General features: G+C 57.4%; 1 protein-coding gene and 1 long non-coding RNA gene across 2 annotated transcripts in view; one reads left to right on the plus strand and one right to left on the minus strand.

The window, feature by feature from the left end:
- NOL4L (nucleolar protein 4-like) overlaps positions 1-17,435 on the plus strand; it is an 83,310-nt gene that overhangs the window by 62,215 nt on the left and 3,660 nt on the right. Inside the window, exons 7-12 of the mRNA XM_005879822.2 lie at positions 8,779-9,056; positions 11,235-11,420; positions 11,494-11,685; positions 11,956-12,078; positions 12,403-12,604; positions 16,680-17,435. The exon at positions 16,680-17,435 is cut by the window's right edge and continues 3,660 nt beyond it. Of these exons, the coding sequence (XP_005879884.2) occupies positions 8,779-9,056; positions 11,235-11,420; positions 11,494-11,685; positions 11,956-12,078; positions 12,403-12,604; positions 16,680-16,900 (1,202 nt within the window). The 3' untranslated portion in view covers positions 16,901-17,435. The remainder of the gene's footprint in view (positions 1-8,778; positions 9,057-11,234; positions 11,421-11,493; positions 11,686-11,955; positions 12,079-12,402; positions 12,605-16,679) is intronic.
- Positions 15,454-17,435, minus strand: part of LOC106728408 — a 7,801-nt gene continuing 5,819 nt past the window's right edge. The window contains exon 3 of the long non-coding RNA XR_001364716.1: positions 15,454-16,468. This is a non-coding gene — a long non-coding RNA (uncharacterized LOC106728408). The remainder of the gene's footprint in view (positions 16,469-17,435) is intronic.

The raw sequence follows: 17,435 nt of genomic DNA on the forward strand, positions 1-17,435 counted from the left end.
CCCGGTTCCCCGGCCCCCCCCCCCCCCCCCCCCCCCACCACCACACACACACACACAAGCTCAGGGGCAGGGCCCTGCCCCATGAATCATTCACACATGGTTGCCCGAAGTGGCTTTGTTTGCTCTCAGAGCACATGATTGGTTTTGGGGTGGGAGGGTGGAGTGGGCATCTCATCTAGAGCTTTGCACATTGAATTAGCATTGATTTTCCACTGCCTGTGCTTGGCCTAGAGGGCGGGGCCAGGGGGAGTGTGGTACTTGGGAAGACACAGACCCAGGCAGTCTGTCCTGGGACTGTTTCCTCCTGGGCACTTAGGCCAGTGTGTGCTGGGGGAGAGGCTACAGGACGTGCAGTGGGGACAGGGGTGGGGTCTGCTCCATAGTACAGATGGGGTAAACCGAGGCCTAGAGAAGAAGGAGCACCAGGAGTGAGACAGGCAGCCCTGAGGCCCATCTGGGCTCTGCTGCTCACTCAGTGTGACGGCTGATGAATTCCCTCTGGGAGCCTCTGTTTCCTCCCTGATGCCTGCCGTGGGGGTGGGTATGCACAGTAGGCATGACGGGCGTGCTGGCCTTCCACGCAGACTTAGTGTCCGCCCCACCAAAGGTGGCGCCGTCCCCCGTGCCCCTCACTGGCCCTGCTCAGGCCCGCTGCCCCAAGACCCCAACTCTCCTCTCCAGCTTGGACACCTCTCTAGGGGCCAGGATCTGCACTGAGAGAAATCATTTTAGTTTCAGGTGGAAGTCGCAGAAATCTAGGTCTGCACTGTCTAATACAGGAGCCACAGAGACCATTGAAAAGGGCTCATGAAGACGGAGGTGTGCTGTCCTGTGCATAACTCTGAAACAGGGAGTTTCAAAGTTAGCATGGAAAGAGAATGTAAAATACCTCAGTTTTAACACAGTAGTAATCACTTGTTGAAATCACAATGTTTTAGATATATTGGGTTAAACAAAACAGGTTGTTAAAATTCATTCTGCCTATGTCTTTTCACTTTTTTAATGTGGCTACTAGAAAATTGAAAATTTCCCAGGTGTGGCTCGCATTCTGTGTCTATTGGACAGCCCTGCTCGGAGTGGGCACCTGCTTAAGGAATGAGTCACAAACGCTCAGGCAGGAAGGCGGGTGCTGTGAGTAGAGGTGCTGGTGTCCCTGAGCTGGTGGCGTTAGGTGAGAGTGGAGCCTTTGGAACCACAGGGATGGGTGGGGTGCACAGGAGGGGCAGCCAGGCGGGCAGTCAGGACCCGGAGGCCAGATGGTGGGGGCAGGTGCCCAGTGTGACCCCCTCACCCACGAGGCTGGGATCCCGGTGGCACTGCCTCACCCAGCCTCTGAGTGTCTCCACCCCACCCCCATTGAACCCGGGGCCCTCCCCCTTCTTTCCGGGAGGAAGAGCAGGGTAGCCAGCCAGGAGCCGAGCACTCCCGGGGAACTATGCATCATGTAAACACGGCCTAGGCCACTGGCCTTTGTCAAAGCAGGCGGAGGCCAGCCCAGCAAGGTGCACACCCCAAATTCAGAGCAAAGTCTGCCCCAGACTGCAGCCCTAAGCCACACTGGCTGAGGGAGGAGAAAGGGGCCGGCTCTTCAGACATCCAGCCCGGCTCCTCTGGTGTTCACACCTCCCTGGCCCAGGCACGGTGGGGCTGCTGGCTCCAGCACGCTGCACTCCCCCACCCTTCTCCTTTGTGTGTGAATTATTGATGTCCCCTGTTCTCCCCTGCCCGGCTGCTGCTGCTGCTGCTGCTGTGATGGAGCCATGAAGGAGGGAGGCACTGTCTCCAGCAGCTGCGCCTCTGCCCACAGAAGGCAGCCTGCACCAGGCCGGCTGGGCTGGCATGGCCATATGCCCATGGTCCCGGGGATGGCGGACCAGCCCACCTTGGGAGCCAGTGTGGGTCTCACACTGGGAGAGGGTGCCACTGGCTGTGGCCCTGGAGCCTGGTGTGGCGATTGGCGGCTCGCACAGAGCTGGGCTTGTGCAGGCTGCAGGGCGCTGGCGCCCACATAAGGGCATTGTTTGCCGAGGTAAAAGGGGTTTTTGTCTTCTTCTGGAGATGGGACAGAGGGAGAAACAATTTCCCCCATTCATCACTAATTCCCCCATTTGAATAGCAGCACATTGCCCCACGTTAAATAGATGGGCACAGCAGGCCTTCCCTGCCCGTAGGCATTCCGGGCGCAGGTGGGGGGCTCTGCGTCCTGCCCAAATCAGAGCCAGGGAGGCCCCGTTTTGTGGAAGTGTCCAGAAGGGGTGCGGTCCCCAGCCGCTCCCCTGCAGCCCCCCAGTCGCCCTTCCCTCTATGGCTCGAGGTTGGGGCAGTCTTGTCCTGCTGGCATTGTTCTGGGCTCTAGCAGGCTGGCCTCAGGTGGGGTGCCTATGCTGGAGGGACCTCCTGGCACAGCAGCACAGGTGGGAACAAGAGGGTCACCCCCAGCTCCAGGTCTGGGCGTGTTTAACCAGAACACGCACCTGTCCAAAGAGCCCTGAGGCTGGAGGCCTGCACCCCTAGAAGGCCCAACTCCTACACCCCCTGTTCCAGGTCCTCAGTGCCGTGGGGCCAGCTGGGTTCTTTCACAGGGTCATAAAGTGTCAGAGCCCAATAGGGCGGCTGCAGCAACTTCCTGGACTGCAGATAAGAGTTGCCAAGGAGGCGGGCTGTGCCCAAGGTCAGGAGGCAGCGAGGCCCAGCACTGCCCCTGCCTGGGCTGCCGCAGCTCATGCAGCAGGGGTTTGGGTGTGTATCTGTGTCTTCCTTCAAGCACATGTTTTTGGAGGGGTTGAGAAGAGGAAAGGATTAGGAATGGGTCAGAAACCTGGCTTGCCCAGCCTGGGATACTGACGTTTCTCTGTCCCTCCTGTCCCTCTCTGTGCCGGGTGCTGCGCTAGGTGCTGGGGGAGGTCCTGTAGCCAGCCCCTCCCGCAGGTACCAGCCACCTCAGGACCACGCTGGGGGACAGGCCTGGGCTGTGCTGGGCCACGTAAGGAGAGAGCTGACTTGGGCTCCGGTCCTTTGTCCCGGGGGCGGGGGGCGGGGGGCAGTATGAATTACTCAGACCAAACCAGACACATGTGACACAACCTACCTTTAACTAGCACCAGCCCTAAGGAAATTATTGGCTTCCATAAGTGAACAGTATAAGGCCTTTGGCTTTGGCACAGATGGGTTTGGGGGATTTGCCCTGCCAGCCTGTCAGGCCAGCCTTCCAGGTGTGGGCCTCCCTGCCAGGGGCGTTCAGCTCCAAGGGGGAGAGCACTTCTTCCCAGTCATCCCAGGACAAGCCCCAGGACTGACTTCCCTCGGTTGAAATTGGCCTGTCGCTACTCACCATGATGGGCCGTGCTGAGTGGCCAGGCCTGGGGCACGTGCTTACTCTGGAAGACTAGGGATCCCTCCCCAGATAGAGGATGTGGTTTCTGGAGAGTCCTGCCGGCCTCGGGTCTGACCAGAGAGACAACATGTGAGAAATGTTCTAGGAAAAATAGGTAGAGGGGTCAGACTGGGCAGGAGGCTAGGCAAGGAGGTCTCACTAGAAGGCGATGTTTAAGCAAGGCTCTGAAGGAGAAGGAATGTACCTGTGAGCGAGAGAGAGAGAGAGAGAGAGAGAGAGAAGAGGAGGGAACAGCCAGTGCAACGGCTCCGAGCACAGCTGGAATTGAAGGGATGGATCAAAGCCCTCGATGTCCCTTTGGAGCCCCATCTCCTTCAGAACCCGTATGTTTGATCTCTGGCTTAGTAGAGCGTGAATCCCCAGGACAGTGGCCACCCCTATCTTTTCACCACTGTGTCCCCAATGTCTCTCATGGGCCTGACACCCAATAGGAGTCCCAGAAAGGAAGAGAATGGGGCAGAAGCGGCATCTTCCAGGTGCTGTCCTCTCCCCGCTCCCCTCACTGTGCCTCCTCAGATTTGGCACCGGCTCCTAGGGATCCCAAGAAGCCCACGTTGCAGTCTGGGAAAGATGTGTGTGTAGGCAGTAGGTCTGTTTTGAATTGAGAAAGTGGGGTATAGGGAATCAACTTTTTTTCAGTGCCTACTGTCTATACCAGGTATTGTACTAGTATACACCTTACAAAGACATGACTCCCATTTGGAAAGGAAACAGGATCAGAGAGGTAGCACCGTGTCCATCCCCCTCCACCAGCCCCTCCGCTTTCTGCTTGGAGCCCAGTTGGCAACAAGAGGACCCGAGTTGTGGGCAGCCCTGAGCAGGTGCTGCTGGGCAGGCTGCACAGGCAGAGGCCAGCACGCCGGTCGAGGGTGCTTAAGCGGTGTGATCGGGGGCACCCGCTCTGGGAACTCTTGTCCCTCCGATGTGGGCTCTGTGTGTAGCTGGCTTGCCCTGCCTCCAGGTGCCGGGTGGAGGTGGGAGAGACTTGGCCTTTGGGTAAATGGGGTGGGAGGAAATGGAGCTTATGAACTGGGGCCTACTGGCCTGCTCAAGGTTTCTTTGTTTTGGGGGGATTTTTTTGTGGTGAAATACATAAAACATAATTTTCCCCTTTGAACTTTTTTTTTTAAAATATATTTTATTGATTTTTTACAGAGAGGAGGGAAGAGGGATAGAGAGTTAGAAACATTGATGAGAGAGAAACATCAATCAGCTGCCTCCTGCACGCCCCCTACTGGGGATGTGCCCGCAACCAAGGTACATGCCCTTGGCCGGAATCGAACCTGGGACCCTTGAGTCCGCAGGCCGACGCTCTATCCCAGCCGTGGGCAAACTACGGCCCGCGGGCCGGATCCGGCCCGTTTGAAATGAATAAAACTAAAAAAAAAAAAAAAAAAGACCGTACCCTTTTATGTAATGATGTTTACTTTGAATTTATATTAGTTCACACAAACACTCCATCCATGCTTTTGTTCCGGCCCTCCGGTCCAGTTTAAGAACCCATTGTGGCCCTCGAGTCAAAAAGTTTGCCCACCCCTGCCGCTGAGCCAAACCGGTCAGGGCCCCTTTGAACTTTTTAAGCATACAGTTGAACAGCATTAAGTACATGGACAGTGTTGTGCAACCAGCACCATTTCCAAAATACAGCGGGTCTTTGAATAACATCTGTCGTTTTGTTCAATATTGTTTTGTTATGTGATAGGAAAAAATCAAGTCTGGTCAGGGCCACTGCCTGCATGGATTTGCTCCGGTCACTCATGACCCTGAACTGGAATAAGCGGGTTGGAAAATAATGGTCTTGTTTTTATTAATCTTTCTTTCTTAAATATATTTTATTGAATTTTTTACAGAGAGGAATAGAGAGTTAGAAACATGGATGAGAGAGAAACATCGATCAGCTGCCTCCTGCACACTCCCTACTGGGGATGTGCCCACGACCAAGGTACATGCCCTTGACCAGAATCGAACCTAGGACCCTTCAGTCCTCTGGCCCATGGTGGTGAGCCAAACCGTTAGGGCTATTAATCTTTCTTAAATGTATGTATAGCTCACATTTATTTCAGTGTTTAATATTAGAAGTCTTTGGGGGTCTTTATTTAGAAATTTGGTGATTTTTTTTTTTTACCAGAAATATGCCATAGGAACTTAATGCTTGTTTATATCAATTAGCCTGTGGTAAAATCAGTTTTCTTATACATTGTTTTGCTTAAAGCCTCAGTTTCCAAGAACCTATAGATGAATGTAGAGTTAGTATCACTCTGAACAGAAACTCTGTATCCATTAAGCAATAACTCCCATCCCCCCTTCTCCCAGCCCTAATATATATCTTTTGTCTCTATGAATATGCCTATTTTAGGTATTGTATACAAGTGGACTCATTCAGTATTTGTCTTGTTGTGTCTGGCTTATTTTACTGAACATAATGTTTTCAAAGTTCATCCATAAGGTAGCATGTGTCAGAATTTCATTCCTTTTTTATGATTAAATTATGTTCCATTGCACAGAGAGACCACATTTTGTTTATCCATTTATCTGTCAGTTTTTCAAAATGTAAACATTGTATGTCATTCGCTAATATTTTAAATCTGCATATATACTGTTGCAGGTTTCCAGTTTCTTCTAAGAGCTCGGAATGCTCGGCCACATGAGGTCTGGGCTCCAGGCGCTCACAGGTTTCATCTGCCCAGCCACTTTGCTTCCCAAACTGGGTGGCATCTGAGTAGTGGGAGGGGGGTGCCACCACCTGTGGTTCCTTGGCTGGACAGCCCATGGGAGAAGGACACTGGCAGCTCGAGAATCTGGGCCACCACCCTGGGCTTCTGAGCTGGGAGTACCTGCCCGTGTGCCCTCCCAGCACATGAGTCTCCTGCTCACTCAAGCCTGGGGAAGCACAGGACAAAGGGGGTCCACCCTCCCGGAGAAAACCTGGTCAGGGAGCCAGGTGGTCGGGATGTTGCCTCCAGGGTGTGGCCCCGCAGAGGAGAAGGGGTGGCTGGCCTCATCCCCATGCTGAGTGCAGTGACCGCTCACCGCGGGCCAGATGTGGTACCGGTTGACCCTTCTAGCTACATCCTCCTCCAAGAGGAGGAAGATGCTACCTCCAAGGTCAAACAAGTGGCTTGTTGGGGTGGTGCTAGGGTGTGAAGTGACAGGAGCTCAGTGGACCGGCCAGTGTGAGTGTCCATCCTTGCCTGGCGGAGGATTCGGAACCTCGGGTGTGGGGGCCTCTCCAGCAACAGGCCCTGCCCTGGTGGGGGGAGGGCAGCTCCCAGGACTAATCCTGGGCCATGTGAAGGAGGCATGGCCAGGGCTTGAGTACCTCCTTCCTAGGAATAGAGGGAGAAGGAGGGTGGCTTTGAGCCAGGCCTGAAGGGTGACCGACATTTACTGAGCTGGAAGCAACATGGCAGGCAGGCAGCAGTGCCCAAAGCAAAGGTCTGCAAATGTAGGTCCAGTGGTGGCCAGTAGAGTGGGACCTGGGCTGGGGAGAGACTGCAGCGGCCATGGGACCGAGAACACACTGAGCAGGCTGTCGGGAGCAGGGAGGGTTATTGAACAGGGCAGTGATGATTAGGCCAGTGCTGCCTGGAAATGTAGGCCCAGTGGTGGCCAGTGGATGGGACCTGGGCTGGGGAGAGACTGCAGGGGCCATGGGACCGAGAACACACTGGGCAGGCTGTGGGGAGCAGGGAGGTTATTGAACAGGGCAGTGATGATTAGGCCAGTGCTGGGAAACAGTGGGGCGGGGCCATAGGATAGAGGGGAGCTGGGGTGCTGAAGAGGGAGGGCAGTGAAGGAGATGGGTGGGTGGGTGGGGGTCGTAGGGTGCTTGTGGTTCAGTGACTCACATCTGCCCCCAGGAGGGCCTGCACCTTGGTTGTAGTCCCTACTTTGTTTCCCAGCAGGGCCAGGGCCAGCATGCAGTAGATGCTCAGTAAATACTGCTGTACTGGATTGGTGCTGGAGATAACTACCAGAAGAAAGCCAGGCCCATCTGTGATGGAGGAGAGGGGATGGGCCGCGAGGTCTCAGGGTAGCAGGACCCAAGGCCTGGGGGCTATGGAGTGTGGCTGAGGGAGGGGGTAGCAGTGGGGCAGCTTTGCGCAGACCGGAGCTGCCCTGTAGGATGGAGGGAGCGGTGGCTGCATAGAGGAGGCCAGGCAGCCTGGCCCAGGGACCTGCGGCAGCTGAGGGGGAGGAGGCCTGTCCCATCCCCCTCTGCCCAGGGACCCGGCTGCTTGACTGGCAGTCCGGCCCCGCCCCCTGGCAGCAGGGAGGCCAGTGATTGGTTGAGGCTCTAGAGCCACTCAGTCGCCATGGGGACGCTCTGGAGGCGCTGGTGCGCCCAGCACTGAAGACTAAATCTTCATAATCTGCCGGCTGGAAGGGTGGGGGTGGGGTCCTGCGCTGCGCGACCCTGGCCTTAGAGAAGGGGTGGCCTGGGATGCGGTCAGGGTTCCCTGTGGCCGCCCCTCCCCCACCCGTTCTGGGTGCAGGTGCAGAGTCGCACGGGCACCACCGAGAACCACATGGTACTCACCTGACACTGACCTGGGAGTTCGAGTTAGTACCCCCGGCCTCTGCTGTCTCAGCAGATCAGCAGGAGGCTGGGCTGGGCGTGGCAGAGGGGCCTGGAGTCTATCTGAAAACGTCTAGCCCACCAGTTCAAGTGTGTCCTCCGGGATGGGCAATTCTGTCTCTCCGCAGCAGGGGGCGCCCTCGACAGAGCTTTGTTGGGCTGTCACCTCATGAAAGCTGGGATGGCCCACTGAGGCGCAGGGCATGCAGACCCTGTACCCTGCAGCACTGTCTCCGTGTCCAAGGTCACTGCACCATGGACAGAGGGCAGATCTGGGGGCCCCTGGGTCTGTGTGCCTAGGCGGCCAGGATTGTGCTGGGCCTGCTTGCAGGAGGGAGCTGGGAGGTTACAATGGAAGGAAAAATTCAAGGGCCTGCTGTAAGGAGGAGGTCCTGTGGGGAAAGGGTGTGAAGGGGCAAGGTTGTGGTGAGCTGGGGAAAGCGGGGAGGGGGGGGCACTGGCCAGACCCCAAGCAGCCTCTGGGGTGACCAAGGACCTCTGGTAGGCAGCAGACCAGTCAGACCTGAGGTCAGAGCCACTCACTCCCAAGCCCTCGAAGCTGGGCCTCCCATGAGCCTGGATGTGGTGTTTAAAGTTCATGGCAGAGGGAGCCTGCCCCCACCTCTGGCCAGGTTAGCCTCTTGGAATATCTAAAGGGACAGCAGGGCTCACTTCCTGCCCAGGGATGCTTGGCACAGGGCAAGTCCTCCCTGTGGCCGTTGTGCCCATGGTACCCTGGGGGGAAAGGGTCTTAAGGGATAGTAGGTACTGGGGTGGAGCCTCACACCCAGGCCTCTTGTTTCAGACGACTCCTCCTCCGAGAGTGGCAGCGGCAATGGCTCCTCCACCTTGAACCCATCCACTTCGAGCAGCACGCAGGGCGACCCTGCCTTCCCCGAGATGAATGGCAACGGCGCTGTGGCCCCCATGGACTTCACAGCCGCAGCTGAGGATCAACCCATCAACCTGTGTGATAAGCTCCCGCCAGGCACGTCCCTCGGCACGCCCTCCTACCCCTCGGACAGCTGCGGCACAGATGGACTGCGGAGCCGTGTCAAGTACGGGGTGAAGACCACCCCTGAGGTGTGTGGGGCTGTGGGCCCACCTGAGCCTGGACACCTCAGGGTGTGCAAGGCTAAAGTGAAATTGTATGTGCCCAGAGTTGATGCCAAGTCAGGGTGGTGGCCAGGGTGCCTTTCTGAGGAGGCTCTGGTATGGGGGAACCACACTGTGTGACCCCAGCAAGGCCCTCATTTCTCTGAGCCTGCGTCCCCATCTTAGAGGAGTGGTGGGTGATGTGTGCCCTTCCACCCACAAGACAGAGTCTGCTTTGAGTAACAGCACAAGTGCCACCTCCAGCAGAGTCCCAAGGCCTCACGTTTCCGGCTACTCTGCAGGCCCCTCCCCGGTGTTACAGACGGTACGGGAAAGGGCGAGGTCTTTGTGTGTGGCCAAGGGGTGTAGAGGTGGGAAACTCCATAGGCCAGGCTGCAGGGTGGGCAGGGCAGGTGCTCCCACCATCTGGTACTCCCCCCATACTTTTTTAAAAATTGATTTCAAAGAGGAAGGGAGAGAAACATCCTGCACGCCCCTAGTGGGGACTGAGCCCACAACCCGGGTATGTGCCCCAATTGGGAATCGAACCGTTACCTCCTGGTTCATGGAAGACACTCAACCACTGAGCCACACCAGTTGGGTTTCTTTCTTTTTTTTTAAGATTTTTTATTTTTAGAGAGGAAGGGAGAGAGACATCGATGTGAGAGTGAGACATTGATCTGCCGCCTCTTACACAACCCCTACCGGGGATTGAGCCCACAACCCGGGTATGTGCCCTGACTAGGAATTGAACTGGCCACCCCTGACAACACCCAACCAGCCGAGCCACACCTACCAGGATACTGCCCCACTGGTGCTGTGTCTGACCTCTTTGACTGGGACTAGGGGAAAGGCATAGCTGCTGTCCCCGGTGAGCAAAGAGCTGGAGAGGGAGAGTTTGTCCCCACGCCTCAGGCCACAGGTATGGGCCCAGGAAGTAAGATGACAGCATGAGTGCCACCAACAGCTCGTATCTTAAGTTTCCTGCCTCCTCTGACCCTGCCAGAGGATTGGCTAAGGAGCAGTTTGGGACGTGACTTGCACAAGTCTTTTGACTCCATTGCAAGTCTGGCATGAGCCAGTGGGAGGCCAGAGGACCTGGGTGTTGCTGTCCCCTTTCAAGTCTATGTATGGATCAGGAGATCGGCACAAGGCCAGCGGTTCTGGGGAGGCCAAGCCTGTGGGATTGGTCACAGGGAGGCCTGGTGGTGTCCATTTTCTTCATTTGTCAACAAGAGCTGTGACCCCTGCCAGACCACCCTGTGGCCATATCGCGGGGTCTGACCTGTAGCTGTTTGTTTCCTGGGCCCAACGACCTGCTAGATGCCCACCTCCTGGAGGACAGGGACAGTGCTAGTCAGGATCCCAGTAAGTGAAGTCAGGACTCGCCAGAGATGCAGACTTCCTGAAAGGCAACGACAGTGTCCTCAGGTGGGCCCTGAGCTGCAGAGGGGGACACGGTGGGAAGCTGGGAGGAGAGGGGAGTGCGTTCCGATGGGGGTGGTGCTGTATTCGGGCGAACGCCCCTCCCCTCCCCGTGTGCGACACCTGGTTGCCTTCCCCCTTTTATCCTCTCAGCGGCTCTCGGTGTCTTCCTCGCAGAAAGGGGGGGTGGCAGACAGGAGGACCCCCGCCAGGAGCTCTGGGAATGCACTTTGCCTAATGGACCTGTCGCCTTGGCTGGTTCCCTCTCCCAGCCCATCTGTTCCTCCTCCCCAGCAGACAGCACACGGCTGCTTCTGTGACAGCTCGGTTATCACCTCAGGGTTGCAGCCCCTTGGGGGTTGGGGAGAAAACTCCAAAGCAGAACAGATCTGGCACAACCGGAAGAGGCTGGCTGTTGGTGGGAACCCTCTCTGTGTCTGCCTTTCCCTCACAACGTGGCCGGTCATGGTGTGGACTCTTGCTGAGTAAACCACTAACACCCTCCACTCAGTGCCCCGGACGCCAGGCCTTGCGTGAACTGTTGTAGGCAGTCCTCCCTGCAGCCGCCAGGAGGGGGCAGTGTGGCTGTCCCCATTCCACAGGTGAAGGGGAGGGTGACTTGCTCAGGGCCTCGCAGCTTTGGCTCATGAGGCAGGGGGTGTGTTGGTACCCAGTTCCTAAGCTCACCGAGGCCTGTCGGGGACCATGGAGGGCCTGCCTGACTGCCCCCTCCTCTTTCAGTCCCCCCCCTACAGCTCAGGGAGCTACGATTCCATCAAGACCGAGGTCAGTGGCTGCCCCGAGGACCTGACTGTGGGCCGAGCTCCCACAGCAGATGACGACGACGACGACCACGATGACCACGAGGACAATGACAAGATGAACGACTCGGAGGGCATGGACCCTGAGCGCCTCAAGGCCTTCAACGTGAGCACCGGGTCGGTCCGGCGGGCGGGGCCGCAGCCAGGGCCAGCCCTCCCACCGCCTGTCTCTCCCACAGATGTTTGTGCGTCTCTTTGTGGACGAGAACCTGGACCGCATGGTGCCCATCTCCAAGCAGCCCAAGGAGAAGATCCAGGCCATCATCGAATCCTGCAGCCGGCAGTTCCCCGAGTTCCAAGAGCGGGCCCGCAAGCGCATTCGCACGTACCTCAAGTCCTGCCGGCGCATGAAGAAGAACGGCATGGAGATGGTGAGCCCTCCCAGCCCAGCCCCCCCACTCACCTCCAGCTACCCTCCGGGATGGCTGGGCATCCCCTTGGCCAGACACTTTACCCATCATCCTCCCAATGTCCCAGGAGCCGCACCATGATCCGTTTCACAGCGTGGGGAGCTGGGGTCCCTAAAGAGGCCCCGCTCCATAGATAACGGCCCTGAAGCCTGACCCCGGCCCTCCACCAACACCTCTAGGGCAGGGTCTCTGTGTGGGCCCAACACTGCCCTGTTCCCATTCTGCCTGCAGACCAGACCCACACCTCCCCACCTGACCTCAGCCATGGCCGAGAACATCCTGGCAGCTGCCTGTGAGAGCGAGACGAGAAAAGCAGCCAAAAGGATGCGCCTGGAGATCTACCAGTCCTCGCAGGTACTGCTCGCTGCCGCCACTGTCAGGGGGTTGCTTCCGGGCGGGTGGACATCAGTCATTCCACAGACATTGGGGCCCCCAGTGCAGAGGGACCAGGCGGACCTACCAAGAAGGCAGCAGTGATGGAGTGGGATGGGGAGAGCTTGGGCACCCAGGCCCTGAAGACCCAGGAGGGCATCTGGGCTTCATCCCGAGGGCCCTGCGTGAGACGACCAGGGATGGGAACAGTCCTGCAGGACACAGCACTGTGTCTCAGAAACTCTTCATCCACCCCGTCCGGCTTGCTGCCCCTCTGGTTCCTCAGTATCTCCCTCCCCCCTGCAGGACGAGCCCATAGCCCTGGACAAGCAGCACTCCCGGGACTCTGCAGCCATCACCCACTCCACCTACTCACTGCCAGCCTCCTCCTACTCCCAGGACCCCGTGTATGTCAATGGCGGCCTCAACTACAGTTACCGCGGTTACGGGGCCTTGGGCAGCAACCTGCAGCCCCCTGCCTCCCTGCAAACAGGAAATCACAGTAATGGTGAGTGAAGGAGGCTACGGCCTCGAAAAGGGGGAAAAGTAACTCCTTCATGGCTCAGGGACCCTTCCCATCTCATCATCTTAGCCAGTCCCTCGATAGGAAAGCAAGGAAAACTTCAACTGAGTCAAACAAAAACCCTCCCCCCTCCCCTCTCCTCCCCTCTCCAAGGAGGTGTGCTTTGTTCATTGCACTGTGGGCCTCTCTGCCCCGCCCCCCTCATGGCCCTGTGAGCTGAGCACTGCAGTCCATCCAGCCAAGGCCCTGCTCTTTATCGAGTGGAATCCTCTCCACACCCCCATTTTACTTCCCTGACCAAGGCTCAGTGAGATGGTGGAGCAGGACTTGGTGCAGGCCTGGCCCCATTCACTTGTAGCCTCAGCTCCGGACCTTACTTGTGAGGCGAAGGTCCTTACCCTCCGATGCAGGGCCCAGCCCGGGGCCATGAGTCCCTAGGTGCTCCCCTATAACTCTTCCCAGGCGACTCTGAGGCCGCCTAGCCCTAGACCAGTGTTGGAGAAATATCCTTGAAAAGGTAAAAACCTCCCCATAGAGGTAGGTGCTCCCGAGTGGGACCTGGAGCGGAGAACTCAGGCCCATGCCCACTGAGGCCAGGTGGGGGTGTGGCAGGGAGATAGCAGGTCCCACTGGGGGAGAACAGCCTGGGGTGATCTCTGTACTGATAGGTTTTAAGCAAAGGAGGCTGTGAATTGTACTCTGTCTGCCCCTGTGATATCTGAACAGGAGGGCAGAAGCAGTATGCATTGGGGGGCAGGGGAGGGCGGGCACCGGGCTGGGGATGACACCAAGATGCTGCCTGAGGAATAGTTGGAGGAAGGTGCCAACCAAAGGCCAGGGAACCCTGGTTCTAGGTCTTGGCCAAAGAAGCCTGAGAATTCCTCTCAAACTCTTGGCTGCAGGAGGGCCCAGGGTGTTCCTAGTCAGTGATGGAGGGAACTGGCCCCTGCTGATCGCAGAGAGCCAGGCACCCTGCACTCACCTTGACCCCCACCCCCCCAGGAAGTATATGCAGGTTCCTGGAAGATTCCTGCCTGGGCTTAACTCCTCATCCCTTCCTAATGCTCTTAACCTAAAAACAAGAGGCTGCCCGGCCCTAATCCCTGAGCCTGAGGGGTGGAAGCTGTCCAGGTGGGCTGCTTTCCTTCCAGAAAGAAGGGCCAGCTGACAGGTCCCAGGACAGGGAGGCTAGAACCCCACGTCCCTCCCAGGCAGCAGGCGATGGTGATGAGCCTCCACCTGGCACCACGAGGCATGGCCTGTCTCAGGGCTGCAGCTGTCGGGCTGCTCCTGCTCGTAAGAGCACTGGCCTGCTGACTCCCTGTCCTGCTCTCACCCGCAGGGGCCCCCGAGCCTCAGCCTCCTGTCTGTGGGCACCCTGGTTCCGTGGAGGCGGCTGGCAAGATCACTGAGACAGAGATCTGCTCATTTACCTCCTTGCCAGTGGGCACTGGGCTTGAGTCAGTTGGAAAGCAACCAGCAACAGCATGGCTGTAGGGCTCCCAGTCCCACTCCCTCCCAGTGCAGCCTCTAAATGGTTGTTCAGGCAGTTGGGCCGCTGGGTTGGGCAGCCATACAAGTGGCTCAGAGCTCCTTACTTTGCTCATTAGGTTGTCATCTGGAGATGCAAATCAGCTTAGACAGACGTGGGCTCTGCCTGCTCGCCTGGCAACCTGAGCGTCCTCCTGTAACCAGAGCCCGAGAGCAGATAGCTCCGATCAGATGGGCTGCAGGAAATGGACTTTCTCCTCTCTGGGCTGTAGCTAAAGCCCAGGAGAGATGAAGGACAGCCCTGAACATGGGTGAAGAGGACAAGACTTGGGGATGGAGGGAGGAAGGAGGAAGCCCAGGGCCAGCTCACCACCTGTGCAGGCGGTTCCAGCCTCCCTCTGCCATCCCCAGGCATTGTCTGGAGGGACTGGGAGCTGCCCCAGAGGGAACCAAACAACCCCTGTCACTCTGAGCCCAGCCCCTGCCGCGTCCAGGAGACCCCAGAGGCACCCCTGCTCCCACCTGGCCTCTCATTTAGCCACCAACAGGGGAGTCGGCCGCCTGCTTGGCTGCTGTTTCCAGCAAGTCACAACCCCACTCCTTCCTGGTTTCATTTTAACAGACTTAACTGTTCCCTTGACTCACAATTCCAAGGATATTCCTAGCAAGTCAGTTCCTAGGGCCTGCTTCCCTACGTCCATGTTCTCAAGGGAGAAAATAACCTCATGTGACACACTGTCCCATCTTAGACTCCAGCTTCCTTCCCCATTTGGAGTCTGCACCAGCTCCTTTGGCAGCAGTCTAGTTTCCATCATTTCTCCCAAGGCGTTACTTCTGGTCTAGATGTCTCCATACAAGAGCTTGTCCATCTCTCTTTATAGCAGCATAAAAGCTGCCACTGTAAATGCCATAACGAGTGAAACCACCACAAGAACCTACGGGGTGGGGTGGGGGGTGGCTGATCATCGAGAGCCTCACACACCGTGGAGATGACCTCTGCACAGGGCGGTGGGGAGGGAACGGGGCACTGGCCTAGTTGGGTCAGAGAAGCCTCCATAAGGAAGCCCCAGCTTCCAGATCCTCACTTCTTGGATCTTTTCTTACCTAACACCTCAAAAGAATGCTTTTCCAATTCCAGGAGCGTCCGTGTCTCCCGAGAGCCCATTCAGAAAGCCTGGCACCTGTCTGAAAGCTCTTTCCCAGGGGCCTGTGCAGGCTGCGCGGTTCACAGGCCAGGCTCAGCCCCCCAGCTGCCTCCTCATACTGCAGACAGGGAACCGAGGCTCAGGGAAGCTACTGTACAGCCTTGGAGTGGAAGGGCAGGCCGAGCCCAGGCTTGCCTGTTTTAAAGCCAGTGGCCCACCCTGTAGAGCTGCTTGGAAAAGGTGGAGAGGAAACAGGGCCAGTGGGCCCCCCAACATACACCCCGAGTATATTTCAGAAGATGTCAGACTCCCTCTTTCCTGCAAAGGGGAGGTGATTTCTCCAGACAGCACTTCTGGGTCCTGTCCTGACCATTCTAACCCTCACACATCCATCCCACACTCTCTCCTGTCCGGCAGCATTAACCTTCCCCTCACTCCCGCCCAAAAGACCTCCTCAAAGTAAGGGAGATTCAAGGCCCGTGATTCCTCCGGAGACAGGCTAACAGCCCTGCCCTCTCCTGCGGGCCGCACTCACAGCCTGGGCCCACCTCTTTCCCACGGCCAAGCAGGGCAGCTGGCCTCGATGCTTCTCTCCACTGGACAGACGTCCCTTCCCGACCTGTGCACGTGTATATGCACACACACGCACACACACACACACACACACACGCACACGCACAAGCACACGCACAGGTGTTTGTCGTCCTGGTCTCCTATGGCTCCTCTCTGGCTCTGGACTGCATACTCGTCCCTCTCAGGGATCAGGCCCCTGCTTACCTGCAGCCTCTGACCCCCACCTCTGTTGACAGCCGCCCCATGGGGGGAGGATCGCATACATACCTCACGCCCACCAGACACGCCAGCAGCCTTTCTTCTCGGGTAGCATCAGTTCCTGCCGAAGCTCTGCTCACCGCTTTGGGGAGCCAGGGAAGTTCCTTTCCTTGAGGCTTCCTCCTCACTCGGAGACCAGAGCCAGGTTGTGTACCTGCTGGGGGAGCACCATCCACCTGACGGTCCTCAGAAAGCAGCAGAGGTGTGGTCAGTGCCAGAGAGCCTGTTCCCCACCTGACACCACAGCCCGTGCCTTGTCACGTGCACGCTGAATGCAGAACCGTGTGCACACATGATCTTGGTGAAACCTCTCAACCGCCAGGCCTCGGCTTCCTCCACCTGTCACGTGGTGAGGACACGTTTCCTCCCTTGCAGGATCACCCTGAGGGTGAACAGAGAACCCCATGTCTCGTCTGCTGGTCCCAGGCCCCATTCTAGGCACTAGAGGTACAACTATCAAGATAGACAAAGGCCTCAGGCCCCCAAGTGCCTGGTCCACAGCAGGCCCCCAGGACAACGAAAAGGATGGCAGCACCTCCCAGGTGCCCTGCAAGGTGTCCACTCCTTCTCACCCTCCCTCTCCCTCCCCACAGGGCCCACGGACCTCAGCATGAAAGGCGGGGCCTCCACCACCTCCACCACGCCCACCCCCACGCCCTCCAGCAACAGCACCAGCAGGACCATGCCCACCGCCCAGCTCAGCCCTACGGAGATCAGTGCTGTGCGGCAGCTCATCGCTGGCTACCGAGAGTCTGCCGCCTTCCTGCTGCGCTCGGCGGACGAACTGGAAAACCTCATTTTACAGCAGAACTGACCCAGCGGCACCTGGAGTGCACTACCCTCGGGAATGAGGCTGTCCCGCCCGACCCAGCTTCCTGCCTCACCAGTTGGTACATTTTGTTTTTTGCAAGAGGTGGGATCCGAGAGCTGTTTCTAGCCACACTCCAAGCACCTGAGACTTTGGGCACAAGGACACTTTTTTTTTGGAATCTCACCACACAGGTGCTCTGACCTGCTTGGAAGAGGCCAATGGGGCAGCTTTGGAAGGGCTGGGCTCCCCTGACAGGGCGCTGGGGCCACAGCTCTAGTTAGATCATCTTCGTGGACCCTGATGTTAGAATCCCACTCCCAGATAATTACCTTTCAAGTCTTAGGTGAGCAGAATTGCATATTTATTGAGAAAAACAAAGTGGACCCTTTCTTCCTCTCCCCTTAGTAATTTATTTTTTTGAAAATGGATTCTTTTGTGTTTGTACAGATTGCCAGTCTGTGTCTGTCTGATCAGAAGGATGTCTCCCTGTGCCCTAACATTCCATATCACTACACTGGCGCGGGCGGGGCCGCAGGGC

The sequence above is a fragment of the Myotis brandtii genome, unplaced genomic scaffold (assembly GCF_000412655.1).
Source record: "Myotis brandtii unplaced genomic scaffold, ASM41265v1 scaffold61, whole genome shotgun sequence".
Classification (NCBI taxonomy): Eukaryota; Metazoa; Chordata; class Mammalia; order Chiroptera; family Vespertilionidae; genus Myotis; species Myotis brandtii.